General features: G+C 39.4%; 1 protein-coding gene across 3 annotated transcripts in view; it reads right to left on the bottom strand.

Moving 5' to 3' along the window:
- pdlim5b (PDZ and LIM domain 5b) overlaps positions 1–18,161 on the bottom strand; it is a 41,604-nt gene that overhangs the window by 9,859 nt on the left and 13,584 nt on the right. Inside the window, exons 1-5 of one of the 3 annotated variants that reach the window (XM_088435528.1) lie at positions 14,520–14,651; positions 13,445–13,596; positions 5,356–5,386; positions 4,039–4,541; positions 588–736 (exon numbers count right to left, since the gene is read on the bottom strand). In XM_088435528.1, coding sequence (XP_088291654.1) covers positions 588–736; positions 4,039–4,541; positions 5,356–5,386; positions 13,445–13,512 — 751 coding nt within the window. In that variant the 5' untranslated portion in view covers positions 13,513–13,596; positions 14,520–14,651. Of the gene's footprint in view, positions 1–587; positions 737–2,107; positions 2,128–4,038; positions 4,542–5,355; positions 5,387–13,444; positions 13,597–14,519; positions 14,652–18,161 lie in introns of those variants that run through there. The other 2 variants (XM_088435529.1, XM_088435527.1) reach the window with 2 other exon arrangements.

Here is an 18,161-nt window from a genome sequence, read left to right on the forward strand (position 1 = left end):
ATCTGTCGGTATTTTTTTTTGGCTAAATTTTATGTGCCAATTCGACTTGTGGTATCGGTACTTTGTAACAGTTTCAGTGATCGCTCAAAGGTTGCACAGTATGGTTTGTATCGTTCTAAAAAAACAAAACAAACATCCCTTAAATTAAAAATCTGACGGCCGATAATGAATCATTTTAAAACTGCTAATTTTAGGGAAGTATTTATTTAAATTAGGGATTGTTGAGTATTAGTATAGGGCTTAATTTCAAGATATCATTAACTGCCTTTTACAATCACAAAGTAAATAATACAAAGAATTAAAGGGGAAACACTTCACAAACTTACAGGAAAAAATGCTATCTTGCAATATATAGGTCTTTCTTTTTTCAGTATTATAGATATTGGTACTTGGTATGGGTGACAACACAGAAGTTGACTTCCTGTTCTGGTTTGGGAAAAAGTGGTTTTGAAAATTTCTATAGGTAATTCTGTATCATTCCGTATATTGTCTGACATCGAAAATCTCCTATATTCGCACTCATATATAAGGAGACAACGGCACAAAAAGAAAAAAAAAATGTCAACGATCCAATGTTAAAGACTAACCATTTTCCGTGCCAGTGAGCTGCGCCAGGATCCGGAAGGATCGAGACTGGCTAGTTCCGGTCCTCGGGTGCCAGTCTTCCGTGTCCTCAATCAGTCGCTTCTTGCTGGCTTCACTCAGGGCAGACGCGTGATTCGGGTCCGACTCTTTCCTGTGTGTTCATTACAATTTTGAATTAGCTTAGTGTCTGGGCTCTTTTACTATTTTTTCAGCTCTGGAAAAACATGCGGTATTTTGTGAAATACATTTAATGTCAGTGAGGTGGAATTTCAGTTGCAGGGTATCTGCAGGTTTAACAAATCTAAACTTCAGACTTCTATTTTACTAAATATGACCTATTTAAGTGTCTTAAAAATCAAAAATCAAATGACATACTTAATGACTTTTAACAATCTGCAGACACCCTGCATTTGAGAAAAAAAAAAAAAAAGTGCCAGTGCCAATATTCTACCACAAGATGGGGATACCGTGCTTCATATTATGTGACACACTTCACTCCATAAACAAAGTGCATATTTTTACACGAGTATAAGATGCAAGACGAGATGGATCAAAAGTAAACTAGACATTTGCAATTTCTGGATTAATTTTCTAGATTAATTTTACCATTTATACTACACCATAACTATACTATTTATGTGGAATGGGCATTTACTGTGGGACGTGACAATTTTTATCACGAGGAAAATCATTCCCAAGGTGAAAGTGGTGTGAATATTTTGTTGAATTTATCATTGGGAATGATTGGCTTTCTTTGTGGAGAAAACATTTTTAGCCAAACGGAATTTCTGTCAAGTTTCTAAGGTGAATGTCAATTGTCCCATTGGGAATAAATGGTAAATTTTGAGGTCAAAAATGTTGCATTTTGGCAAAACGGTGCATCTTAGGAATGAGTAAAGTAATAGCCTGCAAGGCGTCATTTCTTACAATATGTTAAAATCGAAATGATGTGAATCGGATGAATTACGTGGAAGGAGATGCACGTCAAAATAATGGAAGAAGGCGGTGACGAACGTGTGAATGCAGAAAACATACACGTAAGCTTCTTGAAGTATTTATGAAGTATATACATGCATGCAATTTGTAAAAAGACCTTGTCTGTGTCAAATGAAGCAAAGCCCTGACACGTCTGGCTGCTTTTAACAGAAGCAGTGATTGCGTGGGCCCTGAATAAACACGACACGAACAGAAACAGATGGAGCCTGCGGTGAGCTCGTCAACACGACTGACTGAACTTTATCAGTTGTTTTTATGGTATGAAATTTGTGAGTTTGGGGCCTGCTGAGGCCTCTAAAAAAAGAATTAATTTGTCTGATGATTCTCAAGCTGTGATTTAAGACCCGTTCATCTATATTATATATCAGACTTTGACATCCGTATACACAGTCCGTATACATGAGCAGGTTGCTATGTACGTGCATAGTTGCGCACACACAAAAGTAAAAAAAAAAAAAAGTGCAAACATGCTTCGGTTAATCATAAACCGCAGTTACTTTAGGAGATAAATGATCATGGGACTAACTTGTCTGAATCTGATCCCACCTGTGGGCAAAGAGAGGACACAATTGGGAAAAACTGAAGCCATTTGGGAAAGCCCTTCTGAGAAAATGCGAACGGAGAAAATCCACAACAAAACATGCATACATGCGGCAACAGTGGGTTGTTGAGCTTAAAATAAATGAAGTGACGAATGAACAGCGCGACTTAGTTCTCTCACTGTGAATATGTCTACACTTTTTATTATATACCCTCAAAGTATGAACACTTAAAAGCTGTGGTCTTTGGAGACCAGACACAAAGAAAACATTGAAAACTCCACTTACCAAAAAAAAAAAAAAATACACATCTGAGGTTTCATATTTGATATTTGAACGTAAAAGCGAATATGATGACTTTTCCAAAGACTGCCTTGGAATTTGCAATTAGAGAGATTCCTTTGATCAATGTTTCAAATGTAAATAACTACATTATGAGTTTCAGGCACTGTCAGAATATCATCTGCTGTTGCCTTTATATTTGTTTTATCTCGATATGTTGTCAAAATGTTTTTACACATGTTCGTACTGTACACCCAAAGCCAAACATCACTCATTGATTAAAGTGTCAGGTCTTTGATACTCCAAGTCAGTGGTTCTCAAAGGGGGGTATGAGCACCACAGGGGGTAGGTGAGATTTTAGTAGCAGCTATTATTAGCAAATATAATTCAATGCTTTTTAATGCTGAGACAGAGACAGCAAGATTTTGTTTTCAAATTAAGAGTAAATGAATTCAAACAGGAAGCAACTTACTGCTAAATTATTTTCTAGTGATTCCTTTGCAAAACCTTGTAAGCCCTTATTTTGTTAAGATTTATACGGCTGTGGACAGTCATTAGTGACCTACGGTTTTTACCTTCTTTTATTCTTCCAAAATGCTTTAGACTGATTAATGGGAAATTAGCTGAAAAAAAAAAATGTCAGCGTATATTTTGCGGGTGTGTGGTATTTCGTCATATCTATATTTTTTCCATCAACGGCATTTTACATCATTAAGAAACCACTGAAAAGACACTAGGAAGCTGAAATTTCACCCAGATGGTGACAACATGTCATATTTCAGCATAGTATGACCGCTTAGTTATCACACTACCAGGAGTGTGCCATCCCTCGGCTAAAATACCGCGAGAATGATGTGGAAGATAATGATCCAAAAATGGTCAAAATACCGCACGTGTTAAATAATTAAGAACACACTTGCCTATTGTCTCTCACATGTCAAAAACTGCACATACCCTGTTGAAGCGTGGGAGATACGGGCCATACACACGCCAGCATCTTGACTACACCATCTCCATATTCTTGTCCGTAGAGTTTTATAAAACTATGGGAAAAAATTCTTCCAAGATAGTCCACGACATTATTTATTAGGGTATTATTAAGCCTGCAGCAGATGAAGCAGAGTCCAGCAACTCCGGCATGTTCCGAAAAGAAACCCAGCTGCCAAGATTGTGCTCAATCATAAAACTAGCGCCAAAGCGGCGGTGAGGTAGCATGAAGTCTATCCTGTGTTCTTCTGCCAGGACCAATCCCTAAAGAATACTTCAACAAGATGTGCATTGTGCCTTGGGTGAAAACTCTAGCGATGATTGATGCATTTGGAAAAGGAGGAATACGGGCGTGACGCGCCCCAACGCCGAGTGGCACGGTTCATTTTCTCCAGTGGCGTAATATGCGGAGGCCTCAATGAACCGCAGCTGTCTTGGGAAACCGCTGACTGAAGTGCACTTAAGTGGGGTACCGATTTTTAACATAACCGATGACGATATAGTATTTCATACGTATGTGCAGTTTTCCGAGCACGTTGCGCAAAAAAGATTTTTGAAAAAGAAACATTTAAAAGGGAGCGAAAAGGTTCAAATGTGGCCTTGATTGACCGCCACGGGTTGCGATGCGGGTCCAACCGATGGTACCTACCCGTTGAAGTGTTCGGAAAGCCCCTGGCTCTCCAGAAGGCCTCGCCTTTGCCCCATGGCCACCTCGCAGGCATTGTTGTTGGAGTAGAGATTTATGGGGGAGTTATAGACGGACGGCTGCGGCACGGACGGGTGGGAGGAAGGGGCCGTCACTCTGGCTGGAGAGGACGAACTGGACGAGGTGGAGGACGGGGAGCTGATGGTGGAGCGAGTGGGGCTCGATTGAGGCGCCGGGAGAGAGTCCGGGGCGGCGAGGGTGGACTTGAGCGGGAAGGGGGGGTGCGCAGGTTGAGACACCGGCTGAGCTGGCGTGAATGCTGACGATTCGGAGGGGATGGAGGCCACTTTCGGGACGGAGGAAAGCACGGGCGAGCCTCTGTCGCCTCCAAATGGCCGGGCGGTCTTATTGTAGGCGGGAGTGGCCTGGCTTGATGGCTTTGTGTAAGTGGTGCTCTGAGCCGCGTGGCTGATTGGGACGGGTTTAATGATTTCTTGCGGTTCAACCTACATAGGTAGGGACACACAGCATGCGGCGTGCACAAAAGAAGACAAATCTGCTGTCATGACTGTAAAGCAGCACTCATCATCGCAAACTCCAAGGGTGTGATCATATTTAAAGGGGACAGATTGACTGGATTTTATTTTAGTATACAGTGTACCCTTGTTATATCACGGTTATATCACGGTTCACCTTTTGTGGTGTAAATACATATGATAATATATATATATATAAATTACACATGACCACTCAGGAATTTAAATACAGTATTTGGCTGTGGGCGTCCTCCAAACCGCCTCCTCATGATTGCTATTTGCCTGTGGAATTCAAATGTACTGTATTTGTCCTGCATATCTGAAATGCTGCCTTTAAGTAGTTCAATCCCTTCGATTGCCATTATCATATAGATATTATTTGAGTACTCTTATCTATTCCAAATGACAATGCGCTGTCCTTTGGTGACACCTATCTCATCCAAACGACATTGCAGTGTCGTTTCTGTATTGCTGCAAAAAAATATCTATGGTAGCTTTTGGAAATATATCTGCAATTTTACGCCTTGTGCTTATTTTCGTTTAGGATGTAATCATGATAAACGAGGGAACACTGTATTCCTGTAAAAGTATGTGATTTCTTCGCCATTTGAGACAGCTAAAATGAGAGAAATGCACGTGTCCCCTTTAAATAAAAGACATGCTAAGTTGTGACAACAAAATGTGGCCCCTGAGGGTCAGCTGAGCATGCAAAACACACCACCATTAACTCAGAAGGGCATGAGTTTACACTGCATAAGGAGGAAGTTAATATTTGACACCATACCTTTGAGGCTCCTTGGGCAGCACTTGAGGCTCTGTAAAGACACAATCAAGAAATTCAGGCTATTGCTTTTTGAACATGCACAGCGGTGAACTGAAAGTCAACATTATCCACATCATAAAGCTGACAAGAAAAAACAAGATACGCAATCCAGGGATTAGCTTGAGGAATCACAATTATAAACAATATTCCCTTTTAAAACACTCAATAATGTGATTACAACTTTATTTTTTGCGTTGACGGTAACATAAAATTAAGCGGCTGCTAACTAGATGAATTATGTTAAAATTAATTGATTACTTTCAACCTTAAGCACTAATGTTAATCATTACGTTAATAAAACTTTAGGACTTAATTAATTTAATACCAGCAATTTTCAAAGTTTCCCCTAGCCAAAAACTTGAAAGATTGAATGTTCGGACTCCTTAAAAACATAAAACTCCGTCTTTGGGATCGAATGAGTTAAACTTCTCCTTTCACGCTTAAGAAAACAGAGTCGTATGCATTTGCATTACGACGCCGGCGTATCAGCAAGCCCCGCCCTCAACCAGATGTAAATGCCATTTATGTGCGCACCTAGACTTAGTGTTTCCATTTAGCGGTTATTAATGAGAAAGCTGACTTTGGGAGCAACGCCACGCCGGGCCAAAGAAAACAGCGAAGGGCGTCAAGATCAAATGGCGCATTCCATTAGGACGATGGTGACGTGTGTGACATCGGCGACCCGGAGCGCCGCGAGCGGGTGGTTTCAAACCCTATCTGTCTTTTCTCAGGGCACACTGAAAAAACACCAGTAGGGTGGTCCTGTGAACATCTGCTCAAGGAAGATTCTTCTGCTTTCCGTCTCGATGATTTGACCAAGAATCGACATGGACATGGCGTACTTTGGAAAGGGAGATGGATCATGTGTGTGGAAATATGGCCCCATATTACGTCATGTAATATAGTATCATGGCTATTAAAATAGCTAGAATGTATTGCGGGTCATAATTAAGTGCCAAATCTGATCGTTCGTGACGGGAAAGAATTCTGGCGTGTAACATTTTTGACATTTTGCTCAATTATTGCCGCACTTTATGACTTTGCTACTGTGTTGGCATCGGTTAGCGATTCTGACTTATAGCACATTTTGGTTTGCATTAAAAAAGGGCTATTGACTCCCTTGATATTTTCTCAGCCTGGTTTATGATGTGGTTGATATTTTATGCCATGGAATTACTTTCAGTTAACTTTTGTCCATTGTTAATAGGTCATTAATTATTGTATAACAGCTTTGAGCATCTTGATGTTTTCTCAGTAAGCTCCATGATGTGAATGATGCTTTATGACCTGAAATGACTTTGCATGGACAGGTGTACATTATCTAGAATGAATAGTTCCATTAATTTTTGCATCGCAGCTTTGAGTATCTGGGTATTTTCACAAGCAGCTATGATGTGGATGGGGCTTCAAGAGATGGAATGATCATCGATTCATGGCTGTAGATTGTCAAGAATGACGAGCTTAATCGAATACTGGATCACCTTTGCACATTGTCACTTGGATTTATGATGTGAATGACGCTTTATGACATGGTGCATTTACAGATTTGCATTATCAAGAATTAATAGTTCCATTCTATTTTGATCACAGCTTTAAGCAGCTTGGTATATTCGCAGGCTTTATGATGCGGATGACCCTTTATGACATGGAATGAGATTTGGTTGATGGCTGTAGAATATCAAGAATGGCAAGCTTAATCAAATACTGTATCACAGCATTGCATATCTTGGTATATTCTTAGCCGGGTTTATGATGTGGATGATGGTTTATGACATGGAATGACCTAGAATTCAAAAATATCAAGAATGGCAAGCTTGATCAAATACTGTGTCACAGGATTGCACATCTTGGTATATACTCAGCCGGGTTTATGACGTGGATGATGGTTTATGACATGGAATGATGACCTAGAATTTAAAAAAATATATATTGCTCTATCTCTAGTCCTATTTAGATTACTTTTTCGCGATTAAAATGATGAACTTGTACTACAAAGCTACATGATAGGAACCTGGCTGAAATGGTGCCATCGTTAGCATAAAGGATCGTTGCCTAAATAGCTCCATTATATTTCACTTTACGTAGAGGCAGCATAGCTAAGAGATGCTAAGCGTTCCTCATCAACCTTGACTTCCCTGTGAACCGACTTGATCACGTACAGAAAGATATCCTGAAGGAAATACTGTGAAGGTTAAGCGAAGGAATAAACCTTGGGTGGATAAGGCAACCTTTTCCATCCCGTCCTCATCTCGTCGGGAGCCAAGAGAAACAGTTTGGCGGCGCGTGGCATTCGCTCTAACGACGGTGAAGCGAGGAGACGCATAACCCGGTTGATAGTCGACCGATTTAAGCGGAACCTCGTGCGGCTCGGACTTCAAACATCTGCCACGGTCCGTTGCCATCCATTAACTGGCATATTTTCACCACGTTAAAATAAGACACCCGGTATTTATATCGCAGCAAGTACTTGAGAATTATAAACAGATTTGGTTATTCCCAAATGTTGCTCAACAAAATCCACCCGATCTGTAGTGAGTGATAAATGTTAAAGCGTGGTGGGAGACCTCCATGTGAAAATTGGGACAGGTCCCAAATGGGATTGCTTCACATGTGCACCTCTTGCAAATGGCTGCCAAGTACAGTATATTTACTCAAGATTCACAGAGAAATGAAGGCAAATGTAGACAAACTGCCAAAATCATTGTCAGACAAATCTCATATTAATCGTGGTTCAAATAGACTGAAAAGTTTGGTTCTTCTCCCAAAACAAGATAAAAAGCACTTTTTAAAAAAAATGTCTTGCCGTTCCTTTCATTGATTATTTATTGCTCGGACTAAGCCAATGAATTGTAACTACTAGAAATGTTAAAAAAAAAAATTCAAATATTTTGACAATTTTCCATTAATTGACTTTAACCCTTGTGCAGTAATTTGACCATTTTGGGGTCATTTTCATCCACTGATAAAAAAACTGATAAAAAGCGGTCGTACCATGTTGAAATTTGAAATGATGTCCCCAACCGGGTGAAATTTCAGCTCTCTTTGGTCTTTTTATCCCAATGACATGAAATACCTTTGATCCATAATTCAAAGAATTAAACAAAATACTACACAAGGGTTAAAGTAGACCAATCATTTGAATTGATTTATTTTCACGGGGCTAAATAGATCAAATTGCACAAGCTAGTTGCTAAAAATTGACATCTCTGTTGAAAATGTGTATTTTCGTCAATAACTGAAAACTAATTTCCTCAAGATGAGGCTGGATTTGTGAAAACGCATCACATGAGTACATATTGAATTAAGAACCATTTGGTCATGTGTATATTACGCAATCAACTTTAAGATCATTTTTTAACTCGATTATTCCTCAGAAAAGCACGATCCGATTCACGTCAGAGGCCGAACGGGTTGAAAAACGAGGCGAGTGGCGACGTAGTGTTTGACGATTGGAGGCGCTCCCGTCCGCTCATTTTTCTCTTCCGACCACTGGACCACATGCGGCAGAGGCAGCCAGGAGTCAGTCGGAGCTTCAGGCATCATTAGAGCGTCATCTTCTCCCCCCCCGTCGCAACCGTGGCCAAGCCATCGCGTTCGCGCGACGTGGATACGTATGCATGTTCGAGCCGCAGCTGCGTGCCTTGATTAGAGTTCAAATACCGTAAGTGGCCCGCAGCCTCAAATGCATCATGAAGTGTGGAGAAAGTACTACTTGTGGGATAGAATTGATCAAAAACAGAGGGGCTGTTTCTATAAATTCCAAGTGAGGTGCGGTCTTCTGACTCCAGATCTTTGGGGTGAACCATTTCCATGGGAATGTCAGTCTGTCTGAAATCAGTCATTCAATGATCATGCAACATTTGATGGTTTTGAGCGAGCAAGTTTTGGGTTTATTTTGCTTAAGTGCTTTAGCAAATCCCAAAACCTGAGACTATGGGGTAAAACTGCAAGTTCAAGTCCTATGACGGCAATGGAAGCATGATTTTTTCTAAATTTGTAAATCGGTATGTGTTTTTGCCAAAGAACCAGTTCCATCACAATTAGTTTTTTTTTTTTTTTGTAATTACCACATTTTTCTGACTGCGCAATTAAACTCCATTAACGTTATCAAAAAACAACAATGCGCCTTATAATCAGGTGCGCCTTATACATGGACGCCAAATTGAAGTTGTCTAAAGTTTGACTCATTTGTTGTATTGGTTTGTTTTTTTCCTTGTGCTTTATAACCAGGTGTGTCCTATATGCGTAAATTTCTCAAAAAAATACCTGTTCATTGAGAGACTGCGCCTTACAATCTTCACAAATGTTTTGTAGTATCAGTAAAATTTGTTGAGTACATTTTTTTCTCTTAAAAAGACTATTTGGTCCCAGTCTAAACAGGGACAAATTAATAAGTAAAACTTTTACTTGGAATACAGGGTAAATCCAAATGTGAATTGTATTATGTTTAGACTGAGACCAAACAGTCTTTTTAAGGGTAAAACATACTCTGAAATATGAAAGGAATATTTGTTTCAAACCCCAAACAATTCCAAGGTTGACGTAAAGTTAAAGTGTATGCTAGCTAGCTAGCTTTCTAGCATGCTAGCTAGCTAAAGTTTAGGCTCTCTCTGTCCTGGGTCTCTTGTGAACCGTGAAATCATTCGGATTTGGAAACAAATATTTCTGCGGGAAATAGCTAGCTAGGAGGCTAGTTAGCTGGTTAGCTTCTTCTGATGTTTTTCACCATGGAACATTTCGGATTGAGTTTGAAGTGAACTATTTTGATATTTTGGGGTGGCCAGCGTCCATAAAATCTTGCATAACACTATGTTCAAAATTTGGGACGGCACACTGAGAAATCTGCTCTGAAAGAAGCTAGCACCTGTAGTTCACAACGCGCTGATACAAATCAAACGCACAGAAACCCGGCGTTGAAACCAGATATTTGGCATGATCCCCCTAGTGATCGGCAGGGAAGTCATTCTTTAGACTGGGGGTGTAAAATCTGCCCATGCTATTCAAACTTTAAGGTTCCAATGCGACTTAATATCCAAGGATGTGGTTGAATCACTATTCAAGCTCTGTGGATCGGTATTATCTGCCCAAAGCAGGTGCTGCCAAATGCAACCTCTGGGGAGAAGTGTTTCATTACAACCTTCTGCATACTTCAATGACAATAAATAAACAGCAATTATCATTCTTTCCTAAGGCCCGTTCCCACAGCTGTATTGTGTAACCCAAGTGTTGGGCTGCTCTGGGGACAAGCTTCTTTCTACCAGCGAACAAAACGCAGCCATTGAAGTTAGCAGATGACAAAACAGTCCCCTAAAAAACCTGAAAAACCTCAAGCTCAGCATTTTGATTCGGTCATCTGTTCCTCTTGCATTTGATAATTTCGTAACGTCTGGTGACCAGAGATTTTTAAAAAAAAGGTGCTCCTAAGAGCGCTTTTTTTCACCTAGCAACAAGGGAATAATAACGTCAGTATCAATAAACCACAGATTCGCTTCTAACCAGACAATATACAGAAAGACTGCTTATTTTGTAATAACTCAATGCGCGCGAGGCTATGTGCTAGCAACTGAGAATTTGCTTGGTTTTTGGAAGGCCTTTTGTCAGGATAGCTACAAGAATAGTGCCGTATTATTGATATTGTTTATTCCCTTTATTTATTTTTAGAGAATGGGAATTTTTATCTTCATTTATGAACGCTAAAAGCAGTGGCGGTTACATGATCTGTTTGGAAAGCGGCAAAGGTAAACACGACTAGAGGCTGAAATGTCGACCTCCTGAGAGTTGGGGGCTGGGACTAAATTTTATGATCATAAATCATATTCTGACACTTTGTAGGAATATTATCACAAACCCAAGAGTCTTATCTGTCAGCCTAAAGATCCGGAATCACATTCTGAGGACGTAGCTGGAGAAAGACGGGCTTGACAAAATAGCACTTTTTTTTCCAGGAGAATTGAATGACGCGCAAATGTAATGCTGCAAACTCTGCTAAAAGTTGTAAACGAGCCTTGTGTATATATTTGGAGACCTGTTCTCCGTCAACACAATGTTTTGATGTAGTTGCCCGTGGAAGATTATAGCCAGCTGTGGCACCAAGATATTTTTGGATGGTTTTCTCACCGTTAAGTGGCAAGGCAGCGTTCCAGTTTCGTTTGCTGATAAAACAGGCCATGTGAAACAACCTGGGATTTTTTTTCCTGTCGTCACCTTTTACAACTTGGAATGAGTGCATGACACGCTATGTTTTTTTTTTTTTTTTTTTGGTCTCGTGCGAGCGTGAGCAATTTGAGTTCGTCATCCAAGGAAACTCCCACTGGTGGAAAGTGTAATTTTGAGAGACGGTGGTCAAAACAAGTCCCTTAACTCACAACAGAATCGGCAGGGGCTAACATAGTCACGCCAATGAATCTTAAATGGAACATTTTGTGGAAAATTTCCTTTAATTTGTATATAAAAAGAGTATTTGGGTCACTTAAATGCATTCGCAAAATTGCGGCTAATGAACCGAAAACTATCTACCCGCCAAGTTGCGCAGCCTAGTTTAGCAGATTAGCCAAAAGCTAATCAGTTTTAGCTTCTGATAAGCTGCACATATCAGTCTCGGTAGCAGTTTCTGATCATTTCAGTAAGCGCGACCACATAGGGCGGCATTCTGGGGGGCCATAACGTGCCTAGCAAAAACAATAACAACATAAATCTCTTAAACGGCAAAAACAAGCCGATATTGATGAGTGGTGGCAAATACGATCACAGTTTGAGAAATCACGGATAAAAAGTGCAGCGCCGGCGTGGACCTGCAAAAAGCCTGATGTTTTCTTTTTGGTTCGACTCCAGACAGATGAAACTGATAGCGGTTGCTCATGTGGTGGATCACAGTCAGTAAACTTTTAGTATAGGCAATGGAATTCCAGGTTCCTTCCTATTCCTAATGGGCAGAGCAGAGGAACGCTAGCTGCACTCAGCGCGACGTGACATAAACCAAAGCTGAAGCCCTGTGCTGATGACTTCAACAGACTTGGGTCTGTACAAGAAGCCGGTCCGCTAAGAGCTTGTCCGCACTACTGATTAAGAGTGTTAAAAAGCAGACATTTCAGTGCCGCAAAAAGACACAGAAGACTTCTTTTGACATAACTTAAAGCAGTAATACAGTACGCAGGCCTGCGCACAATAAACCAGTAATTTTCACATGAAAACTAAAAGCACTTCTAGGGGTATGTAAGAGGGTTTCTGTGAGTATCTGCAAATCTAATTTAATAGAATGATTCGGCAGGGGCTGATATTGTTAATTGTTCTGATTAATTCACAGTGCAGTCTCTGGTAAGCAATTTTTAAGCCTAAAACCTAGTCCATATCTTCCATAAAGTGATTGTTTTCAGAGGCTGCTTCTTGAGTCAACTCTGCAAGCACTAGTGATACCATATCGCTGAACTGCACCGCACTTACGGGAATGTGCACTGTGAGGCGCCCTGGACTTTGAAAAATGCTCTAAAACAAAATCTTTTCAAAATAACTTAAGTTATCGCTTGTAACCATTAAGATCGGCCAGAAAGCAACCTAGTTTGACTAGCGTGATCATAAATTGTTTCTAAACAAAAATGAGCACTTTTTTTGTCTTTTTGTGAGATCACTGCTTTGTTTAAAGACCTCTTTGTTAGATGAACAAGTTATAGACGTATTGGCGGTTATTGAAACCATGACATTTTAGCACCACGGTAAACCGTCAACCCTGTTATAATCCCATGGTAGCCCTATTCCTATCCACGACAGGAATAGAACAGTACATTTTTTCTCTTCAATAAAAGAGCAAATTGATTGGAACATGAATCAACTTATTGCTAAATTGTGTTATTTCTTTGCAAAACATGTGCTATAATTTTAAGTCTTATATGGATGCGTTATTTCATTAGTGACGCCATTTTCTGACAAATCTAGAACTAAAACAGAAGATGCGCCACGATCAATATTCTGAATTTGCCGAATAAAAAAAGTTGACTGAATCGGACACCAAAAACGCTTTGTTCTGGTTGTACGTCTGCAATAAAGCATTGCTTACCTCTGTAGATTTAGGCTGAGGTTGCCCGAGCAAGCTTTGATCTTGTTCTGGGCTTCGAGGTGGTTCATGTTGTCAGTGGAGATGCCATTAATGGAGAGGATGACATCTCCGATGCTCAACTTGGCTTTGGCTGCTTTTCCTCCATCCGTCAGCTGCGAGGATAAATGCAAAAAGACAAGAAAATATTTTTTATCGAATTTAACACGTTTTGTAGTCACTGAGGGAGCTCCTCATCTCGCATCAACATAGTTCTTTGACGACATAAAAAGACATACTTTGAGACCTCTATCAGTGGGCCTTTGCCAATCGTGATGGCAAGGGAAAGAAAATATTCGCTTTGCGAAAACATGACGTCAAGGCTTCTTGTAAAATATCTCACGGCTTCATCACAATGAGAAGCCTGAATTCAGGGCGTGGCAACACGGCAACACGCACGTCGTGAATCACTCAACGCACCTTGTTTACGCACTTGAAAACCTGTACAGCCATGTTGGAGCAGGAAAGGACTCTGCATACTTATGATTTACAGTATTTTTTTTTTTGACTCGGTTTATTCCATTACATCAATCGTTCTCAAATATTTGGTGGCGCAATGTGATAGCAAGATTACCGGCTGCTTTTGTGCTGGGTATTGTAATTGCACGTTTATGGCACCAGATGGTGCTGTGGCGCTCATTGTCAACGTGTGCAGGTGATAGAAACTTTAAATTGTGATCGTTTTTTTCTAAAACCAATTAAAGATTAATGTAATTGTGATACCATTTAAATGAACATTTAACCTGATGAAAAAAGTCAACATTTTGCTAATTTTTTCCTAAGTCGATGTGATTTCGAAAAAAAAATCTGTATATTAGTAAAATTATTATTAAAAAAAATGTTTGCTTAAATTTGATTTAAATCCCTTTTTTTCTTTTGTTAATTCTTAGTATTCTTTTACAATGTTCATACATAACGATCTCATTTATATGAACCGCAGTCAGTGGGGGGCTTTGCAAAATATAATTGAGAAGCACCGCATGATATCAAGGCTTCAAATCTTTCGTGGCGGCGGAGTGACACGTTGAAAAAGTCCTACTTGAGTGGCAGGTCATTAACTCCACGTCGTTCGATAAATCCAACACAAAAGACGAGAACATGGTCGAGTACCAGGATTCGGTTTTCATCCTTCTCAAGAAACGGACATTTTGTTTTCGCATTTGAATGAAAACGAGATCAAAGTCGCTCTGGGCTAACCTATTTTCTGAGTTTTGGTCATGTGACATTAAGATGAGCCATGATTGGTTGTCACATGAGCCCTGAGCAACTATGATGTCATTTTCAGTCGACGGCAAGTGGCAAAATGGCTGCCACCCGTGACGGATAAAAACGGGTGGATTTGGCTGCTTAATTCATATCTAGGCCAATTTTTGACTGAAAAAAAAAAAGATTACCGATTAATAGCCTAATTAATCTCTGATTAATGTCAAACCTTAGTTTAGAATAATAGACTCACGTAGAAAATTGCCAATTTTTTTCCCCTTGGCTTTTACTTCAAAAAAGCACTTTAAATAAGACTGTAAAGAAAAAAATATATATATTTTATCCAATTTAAACCTCTTATTCACAAAATATGAACATTAGGAATGAAGAATTCATCTTGTTTCTTTTGTATTATAAAAATATTAGCAACAATCGTGTATGCAGATAAAATAAAGCAATAAACATTTTAAACTAATTGTAGACTAGTGACAACTTTTCTCATGAAAAATATTTATGTTTGCGGGATTTTCACGACTCCAACAACAGATTTACAAATTAAATGTAATCTTCACGTATAATTAAAACCTTTGGGGGATAATTAAAAGTTTTTCCGAGGTCAGTGTAATTGTTTTTCCCCCCAAATATCCCCATTTTTTCCCCATTATACCATTAGTTTGTTTACGAACTAATTCACACCTTTTCTCTCTACATTTAGCTTTGCGTAATTGCTTCCACTGGTTAAAAAAAAAAAAAAAAAAACAAGACAATGGGGGGAAAAAAACAAAACAATGTGCCATTGTGTTTGACTTGACAATGTCCCAAATAAGGGAATAAGAGCTGGAAGGAATGAGGAAGTGGACAAAGGTGGAGGCCAAAACTTACAGGGGCACTGACTCATTTCTTTGGAGTCACGCTTGGGAGCTTCCAATGAGTAACGGAAGATTACGTAAGCGCCGTTTCGGAAATCTACGCCGCTAGTCGCGAGGTGTTAAGCGGCCATGACACCGGCGACCTCAATACCTCAGCTGACTCAGCGCGACCTCTCGCTAGCTTTTACGGTGTCCGTCGTGACTCGCTCACCCGCACAAAAGCGGCTCTTTGCGCCATGTACAATCACCTCAACAAACCGGCTGCCGCTTCTTACCAAAACAGGAAATTTCAACAAGAAAATCTGCAGAAAGAATGCTGCCGTTTGGACGGCTGGATTCTTTGTCTAGACTCCTAGCATTAGCGTGTTTGTGGCTTGTAAAGCTAATGGGGAGTGACAAAGAATTCTACCCATGTCAGGACCGAAGAAAAAAAAACAATACGTACATCTATATATGGTCAATTTACAAGCAAACTATTTGCAGGCAGGAAAAGGGAATAGCGGATTGTGAATGGTTTTATACGTGGTGGTTAGCCGTGTTTATTACGCAGGCTGCGGTGAACATTTTACAGTCGGGCTTTCGCACAAAGTTGCAGAACAAATGAGTGTTACTGGCAGGTGAAATCTGTAATAAATTTGAATGACAAAGAGAAGTGAAGTGGAAATTTGGCTGTAATGTTCCAACTCTGTCACGGGAAGGAGGAGGATGTTTTCTCAATGTGGTTTTGATGAATATCGATTGCGTCTCCTTCCAAAAGGGACGTGATGAAACTGAGCTGACGTTTCAAGCAGGGGAAAAGAAAAGAAAAAAAAAAAAGAATACCTTGACTTTGAAGTGGCTTCAAAATCATTTTGATTATTCTGATTTCTAAATTAGTAGGAAATAATACCGGCGTACGAGCCAAAACATCTGTGATTCTTGTTAGTACAAGTCTGGCTTTGAAGTTTTTAAGTTAGCGTTTACGAGACTCTCGGCCTTCATGTTTGAGAAAAAAAAGTGTGTCTTATATTTGGGGGATTACGGTAGTTTGCATCTGTAAAATACTAGAAAAAAAAATCTGAGACAATATGTACCCAAAGAAGCTGAAATTCTGAGCATTTAGACCATTTTTGCTGTCTAAACAATTAATCGATGACAATAATTATTGATTATTTGGAAATTGGTAAATTGTCTTGTGAACCATTAATCGCATGAATGCATTTGTACACAACAAAAATTGAATATTTTTTAACCAATTTTCCTGTCGATTAATCGAATAAAAACGTCTTTTACATGAGCAAACAACAAAATATATTTGTGGTGGAGTCCATTTGAGCTTCCGTACGCATTCGAGGAGCGCAAAGTCTGTTACTTTGTCCAAATGTTTTCAACTAGCTTAAGAATCCCTCCAAATGTTTACGGAAAAAATTCTCGCCACAATAAAAAATACAAAAATCACCGTTGTGGTCCGCAATGCAGACTCCGTACTCGAATTCAAGACTACCACACAATACAAAACTGATTCATCCACTTGAAATCTTGACCGAAACGCAATAAAGATGATTGAATTAAAACCTGCAAAGCGCTTTGATGTATGCGTATTTTCCCTATTGTAAAATAGAGATAACATATAGCTGTTTCTCTTCAAGATCCCACGAAAAACAGTTTAGCGCAGATCAAATAAGCCCGGACAGATTAACAGCTTTCCACCATGTGTCTTCAATCCAGCTTTCTCAAATATAGCTATAAAAGAACAAAATAGATCCATCTAAGTGTTTACTTAGAAATACTTTAAAAGGAATGGTGCAAATTTACACACTATAAATTACAAGCAAGACTGGAGATGTTGGTGAAAGCTGTTTTTTTTCCTTTTAAGAGTTAGATTTATCTACTCGATGTACGCTGCGGCCAAAATGGAATATGCAGACAAACGCTATTATATAACTAATTAAGGACTAGGCATGAGCCGATATCACAGGATTACAATGTTAAAATTACAGCTCTATTTTTTTCCATTAAACACAATCTACCGTATTTTCCGCACTATAAGGCGCACCTAAAAGCCTTAATTTTTTGAAAAAGCTGATGGTGCGCCTTATAATCAGGTGCGCCTTATATATGGATCAATATTGAGATTGGGATTTGTAAATGGGGAATGAAGTAACAAAGATTTACCTGTTTCTTTTGTGTGTTTACAATTGAACAAGGTTGCTTATATTGACATTGACTTATTATGCTATTGAGAGTTTATACTTAATATTTGAGTTACTATTGTTATTACTTTGAGTATTACTACATTGTGATTGAAAAAGTTTTAAAATATGTCATTAATTGAGGGTGCGCCTTATAATCCGGTGCGCCTTATATATGGAAAAAGTTTTAAAATATGTCATTAATTAAGGGTGTGCCTTATAGTGCGGAAAATACGGTGTTTATTATATAAAAAGTTGTGTTTCGAGAGCCATTTTGTAACACCCGAAAAAGACACGGTGTGCTCAGCGTCATAACCTAATTTTGATTGGAAAACCCTTGTCCAATAGTCTCCCAGAAGTGGTCAATATCATGAAAATTCTCCATATTTATTGATTTAGACACGTAAAGGTGTCAAATTCAAAGCAGAGTCATTTGCA

The sequence above is a fragment of the Hippichthys cyanospilos genome, chromosome 15, assembly GCF_059441005.1.
Source record: "Hippichthys cyanospilos isolate Australia breed blue-spotted pipefish chromosome 15, RoL_Hcya_1.0, whole genome shotgun sequence".
Taxonomy (NCBI): Eukaryota; Metazoa; Chordata; class Actinopteri; order Syngnathiformes; family Syngnathidae; genus Hippichthys; species Hippichthys cyanospilos.